The 18,828-nt window shown below is 37.0% G+C and overlaps 1 protein-coding gene across 5 annotated transcripts in view; it reads left to right on the top strand.

The window, feature by feature from the left end:
- Window positions 1-18,828, top strand: part of NBEA (neurobeachin) — a 769,899-nt gene that overhangs the window by 545,440 nt on the left and 205,631 nt on the right. For all 5 annotated transcript variants that reach the window (XM_027877685.1, XM_027877686.1, XM_027877684.1 and 2 more), the window contains one exon: window positions 18,311-18,447. In XM_027877685.1, coding sequence (XP_027733486.1) covers window positions 18,311-18,447 — 137 coding nt within the window. The remainder of the gene's footprint in view (window positions 1-18,310; window positions 18,448-18,828) is intronic.

The raw sequence follows: 18,828 nt of genomic DNA, 5'->3' as shown, positions 1-18,828 counted from the left end.
GAATTACTTAAAATAAATAATTTTGCTCAATAAAGTTGAAAAAATGCTATCAGTTTTTAAATCAATTATAATGAAACAGTTTTACTTCCCACAGATCTTTAATTTTTTTAAAGTTTTCAAATTATGGTAAAGATATCAATTCTACGTGGTTATAGAATAGCTCTTTAAGTATCTTACTATTATCTGTTTTAGTTTTAACACCCTTCCTTTCCAAGATATTTACTTCAAGAGGCAAATCACATATGTGATTACTAATGACTGCTGTAGCAAACTATTACTATAAACGAATGCTAAAGATATGCCAAACAAGTAGTTATGATATTCACAATACCACATTCTACTTATTTTCATTGCCTTTCATTGCCTTTTAAAATTTTTAGTGAGTCACTGAAGCACAATTATATTTATGATTTCCTCAACCATCCAAAAATTTCGATTTGCTAGCAATATGTTTGCTTGACACAGGATATTAATTAACAAAAAAATTTAGAGATGATTTCAGACAGAAATGGTCATATTTTACTTTTGACTCAGGTTTGGTTTTGAGAGTGTGGTTTGTTTGTTTCACAAAATAAAGCATAACAAATTTACAATTGATTTGTTAACGGTGTGAAGTTAGAAGTGAATGATATTCTTCAACTGATAGAAAGATTCTGTGCCCCACACATGACATACAGTTCATTTGCATTAAGATGTTTTTGTCTTGGCACATCTGGCAACAATGAGAAGTAATGTTGTAGAATTGCATTTCATGTGAAATCTCCTTATCAAAATTCAGACTACAGTTTTTATAGGTCCTTGAACTGTAACTAAGGTACAGATGTCATTGAAATTTATTATGATAATGATAATCATTTGTTTTTCTATTATCGCATTATAATTATACTTAAGGGGCAAAGTGGATAGATCACTGTGCTTGTAACCAGGAAGTCTCATCTTCATCTGCTCAAATCTTGTCTCAGACACTTACTAGCTGTGTCTCTGGGCAAGTCACATAACCCTGTTTTCCCCTCTGTTTCTCAACTGCAAAACAGGCTGGAAAAGGAAATGGCAAACCACTGTAGTATCTTTGCCAAGAAAACCCTGAAGTGGGGTCACAAAGAGTCGAACATGACTGAAATGGCTCAGTCACAACAATGTTAAAGAATCTATGATTTCATCGTGTGATAAGTATTTTCTACATCTTGGCAGTTCATAACCTAGCCATGCCTTCACATTCTGTCCCAAGTTCTTCTTCATTCTTTTTTAGATCTTATGTAGCAATTCTACCCAATGTACTAGAGGTCTTACTCTGGATTCTTTTCATATTAGGTGATTACCAGTGTAGCACTTGGGCTTTCCATCTTTTTCCCCTCACTGTTACCATGTAACTGTCCCATTTCCTATAGATTTTACCTTCGTAACATCTCCCTTTTTCTTCTTACATTCCTATGACCTTGGTCTAGCCCATCATCATCTCATGGCTGGACTATTATTGCAAAAGCTTTCTGATTGGTCTCCCTGCCACATCATTCTCTGCTCCATTGCATCCTCCACTCAGCTGATCTTCCTAAAGTACAGGTCTGACCATGTCACTCACTACTCAATAATTCCAGTTCCTCTCTATCACATCCAGGATCAAAAATAAAATGCTCTTTGGCATTCAAAGCCCTTTATAACCTGACCCCCTCTTACCTTCACAGTGTTCTTTCACCTTATACCCCCATATACTGTGCATGCACTCCAGTGATACTGCCATTTTTCTGTTCCTCACACACTCCCATCTCCCAGTTTTCAGCATTTTTACTAGCTGTTCCCCATGCATGGAATTCTCTCCTCTGCCTCTTGGCTTCCTTCAAGTCTCAAATAAAATCTCTGTAGAAAGATTTCTACAGGGAATCTTTCTCGATCTCTCTTAACTCCAGTGCCTTTTCTGTTGGTTATACCCAGTTTATATAGCTTGTTTGTGAATAGTTGTCTGCATGTTGTTTCTGAAGGTATAATAGATAGATAGATGACAGACAGAGAGATGTCATAAATTCTGAAGATATAAAGGGAAATAATTCTAATGAAGAGGGAAAATTGAATTTATCTGAAGAATGATAAGGATTCACAGTAGACTCACCAACCACCTTAGATTTAAAAAATGTCAGAATCTGGAATCAAGGTAAGGTAATAGGATAATTATAAGAGGATATTATATTATTAAATTATATAATATATAATAATATAATTATAAGAGGATAGCAGCATAGTGTAACAACAGTGTCTAGAATGTTGAAGCTCAGAATGAATTGAGGCTAGCAGAGCAGTGCCCTTTTGGCATAGCTACATTGAGAGAAAAGAGAAGATGGTGGAAGGGGATGGGACCTTTGCTTTTAGAGTAGAGGAGCATCACTAGAGAATGGGAGTTGCTCAATTCTTTTTTCTTGTTTGTTTGTTTGTTTCTGCTTTTCCTGTAAATGAGCATGATCTTTTACGCAGGAAATGACAGAATAAAAATAACAAGTAGGGAGTTAATATCCAAGACATATGAAATCAGGCTGAAGATATTAAGCCTGGGGGTGAGGGGTGAGGAGGAGGAAGGTTAGTTATCTTCCAGTATTTGAAAGATTATCATGTAAAGGAGGGATAAGACTTTTTTTTTTTAATTTGGCCCCAGAGGATAGAACCAGTAGCAATAGAAGGAAGTTGCAAAGAGTCTAATACAGGTTTGATGTCAAGAAGACATTCTAGTAATTAGAGCTGTCCAAAAGTGCAATGAGCTACTTCAAGAGGTGATAGATTCCCCCTTCTTCGGGATCTCTAAGCACAGTCTTTTAAACCAAACCTTTTCTTCCTTCCTCAAACCTCTCATGGCCCCTCTTCTCCACACCCTGTAGCTGATGACCTTGACTCATTTGATTGAAAAAAAAAAATTAAGGCCATTGGCCAAGAACTTCCTCTTCTGCCTGCCTTCTCATCTCACATGACTCAATTGGCTACTCCTTCATCCCTGTCGCAAATGAAGAAGTGTCCCTTCTCTTTGCCAAGGCTAACCCTCTATGTGCACTAGTGATCCCGTTCCATCCTATCTTCTCCAGCAGATTTCCCCCTCTTATCATCCCTGCTTTCTCATGAAACTTCAGTCTCTCCCTTTTTACCAGCTGCTTCCCTTGTAATGTCTACAAACATGCCCATGTCTCCCCCAACCTCAAAAAATTTTTATATGACCTATCCATTCCTGCTACTTATCATTCTGTGTCTCCTCCCTTTAGTGCCTAAACTCTTTGAGGATGTCTGCAATAGGTACCTTCACTTACTTTCCCCTCTCTCTCTCCCTCTCCCTCTCCCCACCCCCAACTCTCTAGTTTCCAACCTCATTATTCAACCAAAGTTTCCCTCTCTCTAAAAGTACTAACTTTTAGTTAGTACCAAAAGTACCAGTACCAAGTCTAATGGGTTTTCCCTATTCCTCATGTTTCTTTACCTCTCTACAATTTTTGACTGTCAACCACCCTTTTGCCCTTGATTCTCTCTTCCAAGTTTTCATAATACTGTTTTCTCCTGGTTTTCCTACCTGCCTGACTATTCCTTTTCAGTCTCCTTTCCTAGATCTTTATTCAGGTTGCTAATCTGCTTACCATGGTTATCTCCCAAGTCTCTGTCCTGGACCCTCTTCTCTTCTTCCTTGATGCTATTTCACTTAATAATCTTCGCAACTCCCATAGATTCAATTTTCATCTCTATACAAATGATTTTCAGATCTGTTTGTTCAGCCCTAATCTCGGTCCTAATCCCTGGTCTTTTAATCTCTGTATAGTGGGACATTTCAAACTGAATGTCTTATAGAAATCTTAAAATCGACATGTTCAAAACTGAACTCATTATCTTTCACCCCAAACCATCCCTTTTTCCAAACTTCCCCATTCCTGTCCAAGGTATCACCATCCTTCCAGTTACCCTAGTTCCCAATGTAAGTGACATCCTTGATTCATCACTCTCTCATCACCACCCATATCAAATCAGTTTCCATGTCCTGTTTCTACCTTCACAAAATCTCAGGTATATAATCGCTTTTCTCCTCTCACACTGCCACCACCCCAGGTCCTCATCTCCTCACAGCTAGGTTATTATAATAGCCTGCTGATTAGTATCTCTGCTTCAAATTTCCCCCCACAACCTTCAAATCCTCCCTTCAACCTTCAAATAGATCTTCCCAAAATGTAGATCTGACCATGTCAGCCTTCCCCTCCTCATCCATTGTCTTCCTTTTACCTAAAGGATCAAATATAAATCCTCTATTTGGCTTTGAAAGCCTATCACCTAACCCTTTCCTACCTTTCTGGTCTACTTATACCTTACTGTCCTCCCATTCATTTTCTAATCCAATGACATTGTCCTCTTTGCTTTTCTTTGACTATGACACTCCCATCTCCCAACTCCAGACATTTCCACTGGCTATCCCTCACGCTTAGAAATCTTTCCCTCTGCATCTTCACCTCCTGGCTTCCTTCAAGTCTCCACTGAAGTCTTATTTTCTTTTCTTTTTTCTTTTTTCTTTTTCCTTTTTTTTTGGTGAGGCAGTTGGGGTAAAGTGACTTGCCCAGAGTCACACAGCTATTAAGTGTTATGTGTCTGAGGCCGGATTCGAACTCTAAAGTCCTATTTTCTGATTCTCTTCTCTCATCTCTTCCTTTTGAAATCTTACCCATACTTCAGGACGCATCTCAAATGCTATTTCCACCATGAAGTTTACCTTGATTATTCCTGAAAAAGAAAGTGATCCATCCCTTCCCTGAACTTGTATACAACCTTGTTTGTACCACTGTTATGACAGTTAATATCTTCTAATTTTATTATTTGTATACCTGTATTATCTCCCACACTGGATCATAAGTTCTTTGATGGCAGGCACCATGCCTTATGTTTATTTTTGTCCCTAAGGTACCTAAGCTTAGCACCTTGCTAAATAGGCTCTGGGGGAAAAAACATTTTTTTTTTAATTAATAAATTTTCATAAAAGAAAACTGGATACTTGAGACAATTATCCAGTGAATTCAGGCAAAGAAACCCCCACTGTTGAAAGAAGATATTGTTCTTTTGGCCTATATTATCCAAATTAACTGTTTATATGGATTTAATTATCTGTATAATTGCCCAATTCACAACTTAACTTTGACTGTGAAAAATGTTCTAAAAGCTAAGAACCTTATTCCATTCCATGCTGTTCCAATAATTTACTCAAGGTGCCACAATAAATCATTCAACCTTTTGTCTCTTGGGGTTCTTGTTTTCAAGGACAGTATGTTACTATTATTGGTAATAACATTAAAAAAATAAATATACTTACCATCTCATGATGAAACATGCTACCCGTCTCCAGATAGAGAGGTAATGGACTCAAGAATAAAGATCGAGGCTTTCATTTTTTTGTTCACGGCTGATGTAGGAATTTATTTTGCTTAACTGTATATGTTTCTAATGCGTTTTATTTTTCCCTACTTTCTCAAGGGGAGAGGGATACATGAGAGGGAAAGAATTTGGAGGTCAAAATAAAAGTGAATTTTTTTAAAAATTATTCAACCCATTAAGAAAGAAGAAAGGAAAATAGAAACCTACCTGTCTAGTAGACGTAGCAAAGGAAAAATCTGCAAATCACTCTAAAATAATACTGTAAATTACTATAAATAATGTTATTTATATAATATTCCAAATGTCTAAAAATTACTCTAAAATGATATCATGAGTTTATACTCATTATCTGCTGCAAAGCCAAAGATGCTATATAACTACAGGTTCATGGTGTTATTTTAAGTGTAGCAAGTATACATGAACATCAGTATATGGGTAAAAATGTTATAAAAGACCTGGAAAAAAACACGAAAGGATTTCAGAAGGAATAGGCCTAAAATTTGGGGGCCAAAAAAAGACAGGGCCAACATCTTAGAGCTCAGAGAAAATGTGTTTCCTGAATTTAGGACAAAAAGAAACAGATAACGTAGTAGGTGTGTATTAAAAGAAACCATATAGAGTTAATGTAAAGTTATCCAGAATGATGATTACCTTCCTTTTAATCAAAAGCCTGGAGGTACTGTCCTAGAGACTTAATTCAGCTTGGTCATTTTTTTTTAGTTACTCAAAGATTGTATTTATGTCTTCTGCAGTTTCATTGTTACCCACTACGTCAAGGGAATGAGTAGGTATCAAACCTTCTGGATTCTTCCTCATCCAGTCCCTTTCTGTCTCCTTGTCTTTGAGTACACTCATTCATTCATTCAAGGAATATTTGAGTGTCTTATATTTGTATATGATTAGCTTATGTCTCCAGAGACTCAAAGACCATGGCATTTTGGATTATGTATAATAATGCTACCTTTAGTAATTAGAATAACCAAGTATTTGTTGCGGTGAGTAGTTAGATCTCTCCTAACCGAACAGAATGGAGAATTAAGCTAAATATCCAAGTACTTCAGGCCCCTAGAGTACTTTAACATGTATATGTATAACTAAGGTAAATGCTTTTATAATGTATTAGATCATTGCTTCTCTATTTCACTTTTCTTGTATAGAACTGAACTCAGGAAAAGAGTCAATCAAAATTCCAGGAAAGGGGGAAAAGACTAAATAGCTCAAGATTCTTGAATATGAGTTCGTATGCAAGGATACGCTTATAAAAGCTGAATTTTTCAGAGAGAACTTGAATAATAAAGGAGAGAAATAGGTTGGGATTCAAACAGTACCCAAAATGTTAATTAACATCTAGTTATCATATAGATTCAACTAAATTTTGGTTCAGATTATATCTTCTGAAACATATCTACTTTTATATGTTAAAAGCCTTATATATGCCTATAAAGGTGTTAGTATTCTCCAACCCTACTATCATAAAGAAGTTTAACCATATTCTTTTATGTATTTTCAGTTACTGATTTCTTACTATTATTGCAAGAGCCTAAGATTCTGTATCAGAGTGTCTTTTAAACATTTTAGGTTCACTGAAACCCCAAATGCATTTTTGCCTATTTCTTTCCCCTTAATTTTTAAACCCATGTGTATTCAAGGGAAATTTAATCCATATGTTCCTTACTCACTCACACTTAACTCATCAAAATGTTGTTTTGTAAAAGCTATTTGATGTCCAACAAGCCTTATGAGCCTTTTTATAAGCTCCCTTTTTTTTCTATTTTAATCAGGAAGTTGTTTTGCCAGTCATAAATACTGTTCCCAAAGGACTCAAGTTCAGTTTGAAACTTAGAACCCACAAAGTTCTAAAGTTGAAAAGCCACATTTACCCATCCCTACCCCAAATGCTGTCTTTAAATTTCCAGCTTTAGGTTTCTAAAGCCTCATGCAGGACCAAACAAAATAATAAAAGTTTTGCCCTGAATCTCTAACCTCGTTGCCCCTTGCTCTTCAGTTCTATAATGGAAGTCTATGCAAACCCTGGGAAACTACTTAAAAGTCAACTCAGGTTCTGTTTAAAAAAAAAAAAAACAACTTACTGAATCCAGTTTTACACAACGCAAAAATATTCATGACTTTAAAATCATCTAAAACTATTCACCTTTGTTTTTTCACCACACTTACAAAGTACAGAATTGAAAATTATGTTAAAAGAATATCTCACTTAATAACATAACCCATGATACCATTATAGAACTTTATTCAATCGGTTTTTTAAAATGGAATCCATCTTTTGATACTTTACCCATCTCTGATCTCACAAGTTTTTCAAAATAATACTTAAGTCTTATAAACCTATCTTACATTTGGTGCTTTTTTCTTCCTTTGCAGACTTCTTTATTGTGAATTGAATTACATTCCAAAATGCTTTCAATAGAAACACATTTAATACCACCCTGGAAATTTGGAGGTACTACAGAATTGTAATATGACTTTCAACTAGGTTTCCAGCACACTTAAATTAATATGTTCATCAGTGTTTAATAACCAGATTGCTGAAAGTACAGGACACACTTTTAAGCTTAATTTGCATTATTAATTCTCTACCACTTTTTAAAGTATAGACAGTCAACAAACTTCTAGTGCCTAAATGTTGCCACTAAAAACATCCTTCTACATCTGGACTATTATTTAATCAAATTATTTTAATCAGACCTGTGTGAATATTAATCCTATCATCCACTCAAAATATGGACAGAATTTATTTAATTAAATTGCAAAATTAAACAGCATTGAAATATAATACTTATTATTACACCTGCTTCCTAAGTCTCTTGGTAGTAAGTTGGTAGGAACAGCCATGTATTGGTAGAAAGAGCACTTCATTCGTAATCAAGTGACCTGGCTTCCATTTCTGGCTCTGTCACTTAATGCCTTTATTCTGAATTGGTTTCCTAATCTGTAAAATAAAGATTACAATTCCTGTTTTATCTCACACCATTGTTTTCAAGGTCCAGTTAAATAACTCATTTAAAGTTCTTTGTAAAAAATAAAGCACTAGATAAAGTAGGTTAGACTACTTTCTGGTTCTAGGATTAGAGGACCTGGAGGTCTATCGCTAATGATTAGGACCTGTGTGATCCTGGGCAAGTCTTTACTACCCAGGGATCAGTTTCCTCAACTATAAAGGACAAGATTTGGACTTGATGGCCTCTAAAGTCCCTTCTACCTCTAAATCTATATCCTTTAAAAATGTATTTGTATTTCTAGTTATTACTTTTTCTGTTTGTATTCCCCAGCACTTAGTACAGAGCTTTCATATAGTAAATGATTAAATGATTTTTTTTTCATTTATTCTATGATCCTGCTAAATTAGATATTAGAGGGAAAAAAAAGTCATTGAAGTTTGCATTAATTCATTGCCGCTGCCCACAATGGTCCCTTAGTGGTCTGAATGACTTTGACTATATCTGAATAAAGTGACTCAAAACATTTTTGGAAGAAGCTTCTCATCATTATTATTATAATTTGGCATCTGACCTGTTCAGTAGCAACAAAAAAAATTTTTAAAGACAAATAAACTATGTACTGAAAATATTTGATTGAGTGTTTCCGCTTCCAGGTACTCTGAGTTACTTATCAAGCCAAGGAAAGAGCCTAGAATTACTTCAGCTAAGCCCTATAGTAGAAAGGGCAAGTATTGTACAGTATTTGCATAACCATAGTTACTATACAAGGAGTCAAGTTGGTGCCTAGCCCAGGGAGAAAATAAAAGTTTAGTGAAATCAACTTTCTTGCTATTGCTAAATTTTGTTTTCAGTAAAAATGGCTTAGGGATTTTAATAACAATCAATTCATTAAATTATTTTTGTCCCCTTTCAAAATATTTTGGCTTTAATGTGTGTCCCAAATAGTAAACTTATGATCAGTATGTTATTTAAGCAACCAAGAAAACTGGAAAGTGCCAGTATTATATCTATCATCTCCTCTCAGGCCTATCTTCTTATTTGAAGATTATGTAAACATGTACTTTTTTTCATGTTCTATCAGTAGAAAATAAATATCCAGTCAAACGACATAAAACTGTCAGTTTTTCAGGCTTTTGGGGGGGGTAATCTTTTCTATCTAGTCTAATTTTAAAACTTTTTCAAACATAATCTTATTAATAAAAGTTCAAACCATTTCCAGAAATAAGTTACCATAATGTAATCAAGTTTTTTTTCTTTTTCCACACTTTTTGTTGTTGTTGTTGTTTTGTTTGTTTGTTTGTTTGTTTTAACATCCAGACTATTTATTTAGCAAAGCTTGCAGTTGCATAAACAAATTGGGTCCATGGCTCCCAGTCAGCCCAAGGACCTGTAGGCTCATGGCTTTTTGGCTTTTATATGATTTTTACACAGTACAAGAAGGGAACAGGAATGAATCAGTCAAGCAATGATCATGTTAGGGCATGTGCTGATATCTCATGAGCCGTTTTACAGAAAACATTTGAAGGATATCTCAATTTTGAGAGGCAGAACTTATAGTCATAAAATAGAAGGCTAATCGCAAAATAGTCACTTTAATCTAATAATTACAATTCTTCCCTTTGGACCTAGAGCTCCAAGAAGTCTGCAGGTCTGCCAGTTACCTTGAGAGAACTTGATCTAGGCTGAGACATTAAAGGCGGCGGTAATCTGCTGGCACAGACATAAGCTGCAATAATGACTAGGAACAGTCTTAAGAAGAAGTACATGGCAAAGTGAGGCTACAGAAATGAGGGAATATAAGAAGGGAGTGATGCTTCATCCCCTACCAGAGACGTATAGACTGGGGTAAAGAGTTTAGCAATAATAGGAGGATGGCCAAATAGCATTTTGAAGGGCAAAAGGCAAAGTTACCCCCTTGGCCTACTAAGTAAGTAGAACAAAGTGAGGGGTAAGGCCTCAGGCCATCTCAGATTTGTCTCCCTGAAGAGTTTACCCAGCGTGGTCTTAAGTTCCAGATGATTCATTCACTCAACCTGGCTGGGGATATTAAGGGGGGTGGAAATGAAGGGAAATTTACGTATCACCAAGGTAACCAAGAAAATTTAGTAAACATTAACACCATACAAAAAAAAAAGAAGTAATATAATAATGATCATCAATATTAAATAACATCAAGTCTCATTGTAACCTGGTAAACCATTCCCACTGCTCATTTAATCAGCATACTTCATCTTGAGTCACAGATGTAGTCATCTGGTCTATGGAAACATCTTCTCTTGAACATTCTAGAATAGGCATCATTCTCAGGGCAGCTCTGAAGGAGACTCCTCCATAATCAAGTATTGTAAATGGTCTTTTAAACACATACTGTATAAATAAAACAACATGTGTCATATGTTATTACTGTATTCTACGTATTAGTACATAAGAATAAACCAGTAGAGGAAGGAAACAAGCATTTATTAAGCACCTGCCATGTGCCAGGTACTGTGCTAAGTGCTTTAAAAATAGTTTGTCATTTGATACTACCTTTTGGTAGCTTAACTTGAGATAATAGTAGAATTTTAGGTTTTCTATTTCATTAACTATTACTTTAGTGTTGTAAGAGAGTTGCCATTTTTATTACTTGAGTATACCATCACCTTCCAATCACCCAGGTTCTAAACTTCAGTGTCCTTACTTCACCTTCACTCACTTTCACTTACCCGACATGTCCAGTCACCTGCCAAATTTTATCTTTTCTGTTTCCATAAAATTGATCATAAATGGCCCCTTCTCTTTACTCACATGGCCACCATTGAACTTTAGGCCCAAATCACTTCTTCTATAAATTATTACAGTAGCTTCCTATTTAGTCTCTCTACCTCAAAACTTTCCCCTCTCCAATTCATTACTGCCATTACTAAAGATTTGATCTGACCCTCCTAACCACCACAGTAAATTCAAGTGCCTTCCTGTTACCTCCCAAAAAGAGGGCTCTTAACTCCAAGTTGGTAATTTTTAAAAATATATATATAATTTGATAACTGTATTTCAATATAACCAGTTTCCTTTGTAATGCATGCTATGCATTTTATTTATTTTATAAATTTATTTTATAAATTTAAAAATGTGATTCTGAGAAGGGTTCCATAGGTTTCACTAAACTGCAAAAAAGGTCCAGAAGCTCTGCTCTAAGATCAAATATAAATTCCTCTTTGTTATTTAATGCTTTTTTCACACCCTGGTGCATGCCTGCCTTTTCAGTCTTCTTATGTGTTACTCTCTTTTGTGGCCATACAAGCATATGATGTTTTGCTCTATCTCCCTCCTCTCTGTCTTTGCATTGGTTGTCCCAAATGACTGGAATGAACTCTTTCCTCTCCTATACCTCTTGGAAACCCTGCTGTCTTTTAAGACAGGTCATCTTCTACATGAAACCTTTTCTGATCTTAACAGCTTCTAGTGCCCTCCTTCCCAAAATTACCTTGTATTAATTTTGCATATCTTGTATGTAACTTATTTTTCTAGATGTTGTCCTTCCTGTTTGCATGCAGACTCCTTAAGGACAGGGACTGTTTCACTTTTGGTTTTATATCCCATATGCTTGCTGAGCACAGAATGTGGAACATATAGGCACTCAGTTAACAAATGCTTGAGTAATTCTGAATTTATTAGTACATGTGCTAGTAAGATCCAGCTCACTTATGTTTTACTAAATATATGATCAAAGAGATTTTTAGAGATCCCTTCCCAGACCCAAATTTAGGATAGGTTATACACTAAAGATTTTTTTTTCTCCACATACTAGATTACCTATGCTACAAATAAATTATAAGAGAAAAACTAGAATTGGAACCTGTCAGGTTTTGTTTTAGCCTGTTCCATTGTAAAAGTTAGCTTTCCAGGGGCACAGTAGATAGAACACCAGCCCTAGAATCAGGAGGACCGGAGTTCAGATGTGGCCTTAGATACATTACACTTACTAGCTGCGTGACTGTGGGCAAGTCACTTAACCCCAATTGCCTCACCAAATAAAAATTTTAAAAAATTAGCGTTCTTATTTTTCAAGATAAACACTAAGGTAAATAAATAGGCAACAAGGAGTATGATTTTAATCTTGAATAGGGAATGTGATTTTAGTTTTGTGATATGGTAGAAGGAATATCAAATTATCGTAATTACTCAAAAAACAAGAGGGCTATTCCTTCTGTGTAAGTTAGGTGCTTTGAGAGGTACAGTGAGTCCTGAACAGATAAGGTACCTTTTTAAACACTTGACTTGCTTTGGAAGGTAGGATAGTGGAATATGATTACCTCTGACTACTGTATTAGGAATCAGTTGACTAGGTAACTCCTTAATAAAAGTGGAGGTGTATTAGGTTATACAATTATAGGTTTAAAGCTGTAAGGGACCACAGATGTCAGTCCAAACTCAGATATAGAACCTGCCCAAAAAGTTACTCAGATACATGAATAGGAAATTTCTGGGATCAGTGTATTCTTTGACAAAGTTTTTTTTGGAGGCCTGAAATTTAAATATATAGACATGAGTTCCTTATCATTCTTGATTGCATAAGAACTAAGTCATAACTGTGTTTTCCCTAGATAATTTTGTACTTTTTTAATCAACCATCAACATTCTTTAAAACTAAATGAAGTTTTTCTAGATTGTTTTATTAAGATTTTTTTTTTCAGGGAGAGTAGTTTTAGATGTTTGAGAATCAGAGCAAGGGGATGGGTCCAATAAACTTCTAAACCTGGAGTCCTATAATTTATTTTAAAGATTTAGGCTTCACCTTCCTCACCATCTTTCTTCCCCTTCCCCTTCTCCTTCCCCTCCCCAAACAAACAAGCAAATCCATACTCTTTAGGTGATTCAATACTTAATTTAAAGCTATTTTGAGTGAGCACCTGGAGAGTAAGAATTGTTTTTGTTTATTAAATGTTTTTGCTTTTCTTTGTATTTCCAGGACTTGGCACGGTGCCTGGCACAGAGTAGGTGCTTAATAAATACTAATTGATTGACTGATATTAAAGCCTTTTTACTTCAGATACTATGATCTCTTCTGCCTAGGGAATTCTGATATGGGAATTGCTTCCACCAATGCAGATAGCAACCATTTCTTAACTGAATAGCAAGTTCCTAGGGCACAAAGAGATTAAATAACTAGCTCAGGATCAAAGAATTAGTAAATATCAGAGATGGGGGTTTGAACCTAGGTTTTCCTGATGTAATACTTGGGCATTACTTTCTATCCACTTCACCAGGATGCTTTTACCATTCCCTCCATTGCGTTTTGAAATAATGCCTTTAATTTAAAATATGATGTTTGGTTACTTATACTCTTAGTTTCCTAAAAATGTTTATTTTAGACTTTGTTGTTGGACCATACTGTCCATGGGGTTTTCTTGGCAAAGATACTGGAATGGTTTGCTATTTCCTTCTCCAGTGGATTAAGGCAAACAAAGTGACTTGCCCAGGGTCACCCAGCTAAGTAAGTGTCTGAGGTGGATTTGAAATCAGGTCTTCATGACTCCAGGTCCAGTGCTCTATCCACTGAGCCATCTAACTGCCCCATTTTAGACATACTAACCTTAAAAAAAAAAAAGTAGAATGTTACAGATTTATGTAAATTAAAATATTATTTATTTTTATTCTTTTTCCTTTATTCTTTTTTATCATCTGGCAGCCTTTTTATCATCTGGCAACTGTCAGGATTTCAAATTTCATCCCTTTGCTGGGGTTAAATTGTACCCTCTAAATTATATTCTTTGGCATATTTCAAAAGCAAACTAAGTTTTAAAAACTAAAAAATTTATGGAGAGGGAATCCATGTGATTTAGTCATTTATCATTGTCATAAATAATTTGTAATGCTCTATGCAATAAATATATCTTTTTCCCCTTAATATGCTTTCTTATTTACAAAATATTTGCCAGATCAATAAGATTTTTTCCTTTATAAAAATCATTCTTAGCGCTTACATTTTCTGAAATTCAGTAACTGAGATAAAAATTGAAAAGACTGAGGACAGTGTTTGGTAATTCACTTCAAATGTCATCCTTTTTGCTTCAGTAATTAATAGTTCTTAAAACTTTCAATTCATGTTGTCTTCATTGATTTAATTTTGAGCTTGTGAATATAAAATTATGAGGTAGGAAACAGTACTAAATTTATTCTCCTGATTTTAAAGGTACCCTTCCAAACTCATAATTTTTTTTTATACATCCTACCTTTGAGTATATTTGATTAACACTTCCCTTAACAGATGCAAAACACATGATTTTACCAAACTATATCTATAATGAAGTTCAACATCTCAACTGACTCTAGAATCTTTGGGACTAAATATTGAATTTCGGGGATAGGAGGATAGGGGGTATCATTCTTTTCATTTTTAAAGTGATCTTTGCTCAAAATATTTGTTAATGGACATCCTATGTGATAATACTGTCTTTTGTTCAGCTCCATAAAATAGTATGGGGCAATGCTTTTTAAACCATTGTCTTTTGAATTCCTGCCGGAAACAAAGTTTTCTATTACCATCTCAGGTGGGATATTGTAACAGTCCTTGGTTTACAGCACAATGGGAGGAGGTTTAGCATTATCCATTTGTATTACTGTACCTACATACTGTTTGTGTAAAGGCCAACTGAATAACCATCATTCACACTTTTTTATTACAACAGTGCTGATAGTAATGAATATATTTAGGTTCAACCCCCAAACCACAGTAGAGAGTTACAGTTGTAACCACTTACCCATCTTTCTAGCATACAGTCAGCCAGAATATCCTCTGCCTGGTGTTGGGAAATGGTGCTCTTTTGTTTTTAATGAGCATTTATGTTTTGATGGGGTTCCAGAACTTCCAGATACTCAGTTAAAGAGCAGCGGTTGTTGTAGTTTTTGTCATGCAGATAGCTGGGTGTCCAGTGGAAGTGCTGCAGTTACTACAGTTGTTGCTGTTATTATTATTGTGCCTTATGTAAACAGTTTAATATCAGATCCTTAAAACCCAGAGTCTCCCCTAAAGGGGATTAAAACATAATCTTCTCTATATAGCAGTAGTGGATTAACTCCATATTCCCTCAATCCCTGGTTTGCTCCCTGAAGGTTCGTAACCAAAAGACTCAGTGCTCTTTAAACATGCAATGGTACAGGAAGTTGTAACTGGAGATTTCCAAAGGACAAGTGTAAAAATGGCACATTATTGAAATTGAATGTTTTATTTTGTAGTTTTTTTTTTAAAGACGGACTCACTCAGAGACCTTTCAAAACTACCACTTCCCTCAGAAAATGTCAACTCCTTAGACCTAATTCAAGAGTTAAATTTGAAGGAACCTTTTTCTTATTTCTGGAATGCAAAGTATTGAGCAGAAAAAAATATGTTCTCATTAGAAGTTATTGAAAATATACACTTTAGTAATTAGATATGGTAATCAGAAAATCAAAAAGTATGGTTAAATATATTTTTGTAGGTTTCCCATTAATGTGGAATTTCTTTTAAAAAATTAACAGGTTTACTGATTTTTCTCAATTTAGATTAAAGATTAAACATTTATTCTTTGAATTTAATCAGAGGATACAATTATTCTTTCTAAAAGGAACTTTTTGCTCTTCTTTTTAACTTCCCTGAGTGACCAGTTCTCTTCATAAAACCAGAAATCACCAACCAACTATGGAGTCTGCTGAAAATTTGCAAGGACTACAAATATTTAGTGGGACTCATTGTTTTCTAACTAAATCACCCCAACCTTTTCCCGCATCTTTTCCCAAATCCCAGTCCTCATGTCTTTCTTTGCCTAGATCCCGTTAGTAAGGTGCATAGAAAGGAGATTCTGTGGCCTTGGAGAAGTAACCTGGGTACTGAAGAGTTAAAGGAGGGGTTTGGATGGTCTGTTTAAAGGGGCAAATGGATCAGCAAATCAGGGAACTGCTGTCTGTACGAATCTTTCAATAAACACAAAAGAGGGGCCTGGGGAATAGAAACCCAAATCCACTTGTAATCGTACAAGAGAATCAGGCATAATTACTCGAGCAACCTAGATTAAGATTGATGAGCCTTTAAAGTGGCGCTTTGGATCGATCGCCTTGCCCTTTGGAAAGAAAAGCCTTGCTGGGCCAAGGTGGATCTCGATTCTGCTTGGCTCCCACTGTAGAAATAACGGAAAGAAGATGGAGAGGAAAAGGGAAAATGAACCTGGCAACCGGGCGGATGTGATCCACATCAGCTGACTAGGGTCAAGAGGCTAGACTGGCTTATTAAGGGATAGAAAACAATAAAATGAAAGAAAATAGAGTTTGTGTCAATAGTATCCAAACTGTCACAATCAGAGGCTGAAAGCTGTCACTGAAACAGTTTGTTTCAAATACTCCTTTTTACACGAAATAAATTACTCTCGTCCTTTCTTTTAATTCGGCAAAGGAATTGACACTTTACTGTGCAGTAGAGTCGCAAATTGAGTGTTAAACCAAAGGAAAACATAAACAACATGACAGTTAGATACCATGATACGGGGCTAATTTGGTCTATGTGCTTATGGTGAAAAGCGGGGAATGAATAAAGACAGGCAGTGCACGGGCCGGCTCCCTCCCTCCGAAACTGGCCGCGCCGGGAGCTGCGGGCCGCCCGAGGCCCGGGAGCACGGCCCGAGGCCCGGCCACACGACCCTCCCCTGCCCGGGTCCGCCCAGCCCCACTCTCCTCGCCGATTCCTCCCCTCCCCCGGTGGCTCCTGGAGAGCTCGGGGCTGGTTGGGGTGACCAGGCTTGGTGCTTCACTGTCGCTGGTTCGGGGCATTTTATCGATGAACTTGACTCTTTGTTCGGAAAGGAGCAGGCAGAGTTCTTAGTAGAACAGTAGCAGAAGAGCTACCTGGCCTCTGAACGACGACTCGCTTACTTCCCGTTTCCGGTGTGTGTGTGTGTGTCTGTGTGACTGTGTGTGTCTCTGTGTCTATGTGTGTCTGTGTGTGTGTCTGTGTGACTGTGTGTGTGTCTGTGTGACTGTGTGTGTCTCTGTGTCTATGTGTGTCTGTGTGTACGTACTCCCGGATTCCCTAAGATAACTTCTCTGACCCGGTTGCATTAGTGTACCTTCTTTTTAATACACGAATTCTCTACTTCTTGGGCTTAGCTCTGGTCCGTTGAATCCGATGCCAAACCTCCGCTTGTTGGCCCGCACACTTTCAGACGCCCTTGGGCCCCTAAGTCTACCTCCTTCTCCTTGAAAAGTTGAAACCTCACGACTGCCCACAGACAGTTTTTCTGAGGAGAACATTCTTTTTAAAGTTTCTTCTCCGTTTTCAGCCTTAACAAACTCCCCAGGGAGAAGATGATCACTGTTAGTGTTTTCATCCTCTTCTAAAATGAGAAGTGGCTCGATAAGTACTTACTACTTACGGAGTTCTATTCAAATTATTATACAAAATATTAAGGTTCTATACAGTTGATATTAATTTGGCCTTGTTAAAAGGATGCGAGACCCGAATACGGTGGCTTTGCTCTTTAGCCCCATCCTCCCCCCCAACCCCTTCGCCTCGGTGTCCCTGGAGAAGCTCAGCTTTCTCGACCCTGGCACCGTTCTGCATAATCCTGTGTCTAGGGTAACAGTGACCATCCGAGCCCTTCGGAAAGACTGCGCTTTCATTGGAAAATCTGGGCGCAATGTCCCTCTGCGCCTTCCGAGTGGTTAATGCTGGCACCTTAGCCCACCATACAGTCTTTCTGGGGGAAGGTTCACGCTGCTGAGGGGCAGCTTTTGGTGTTTTACAAAATTATAATTCATTCTGGGACCCATGATAGGATAAGGGGTAAAAACTGTTTAGATTTTCTCTGGCAGGGTTCCTCGAACTATGTGTTGTGGAAAATGAGATAAGGCAACGTTCTCACAAACGCCCATTAGCCAAACCTGTAGTTAGAGGTGGTGCCCTTCCTCCGGGGCGGCGAAGGCTTCGGCGGCCCGGCGAACGCCTGACCCCTGTGCTTGTCTTGCAGGCCCCGTGGTCCTCAGCACACCGGCTCAGCTCATAGCCCCCGTGGTGGTGGCAAAGGGGACACTCTCCATCACCACGACGGAAATTTACTTTGAGGTCGAGGAAGACGATCCTGCCTTCAAGAAGATCGACCCCAAAGTGAGTACATGTACTCCAGTGGACCCACTGGCACCATTAGCGAATTTGTGGCATAATTTTAGTTCTTACATGGATGGAGGGTAGACTTCGTTTTTTAAAAATAACCAGTGAGAGGGAAAGGAATGTGTCTGCCTTTCTGTGTGCAAAGGAAATGGGTGCAATATATCTACAACTCTGGTTCTTTTAACTCGTGTTGAGATGATGAAAGTTAAATATATTCATAATTTTAAATCCTCTATTACCACAGCAGGAACATTTTTACAGTCTTTCAGTGAATGCCTTTGTATGAACTTGGGCAGATTTGGTAGTTAAGCCAATTGCCCTGAAATCCCTAGGGGTAACAACGATCTCTTACTGTCTCAAAAGACATGATGGGCTTTT

The sequence above is a fragment of the Vombatus ursinus genome, unplaced genomic scaffold, assembly GCF_900497805.2.
Source record: "Vombatus ursinus unplaced genomic scaffold, bare-nosed wombat genome assembly UNPS02014813.1, whole genome shotgun sequence".
Lineage (NCBI taxonomy): Eukaryota > Metazoa > Chordata > Mammalia > Diprotodontia > Vombatidae > Vombatus > Vombatus ursinus.
This window is presented reverse-complemented; position numbering and strand designations above follow the sequence as displayed.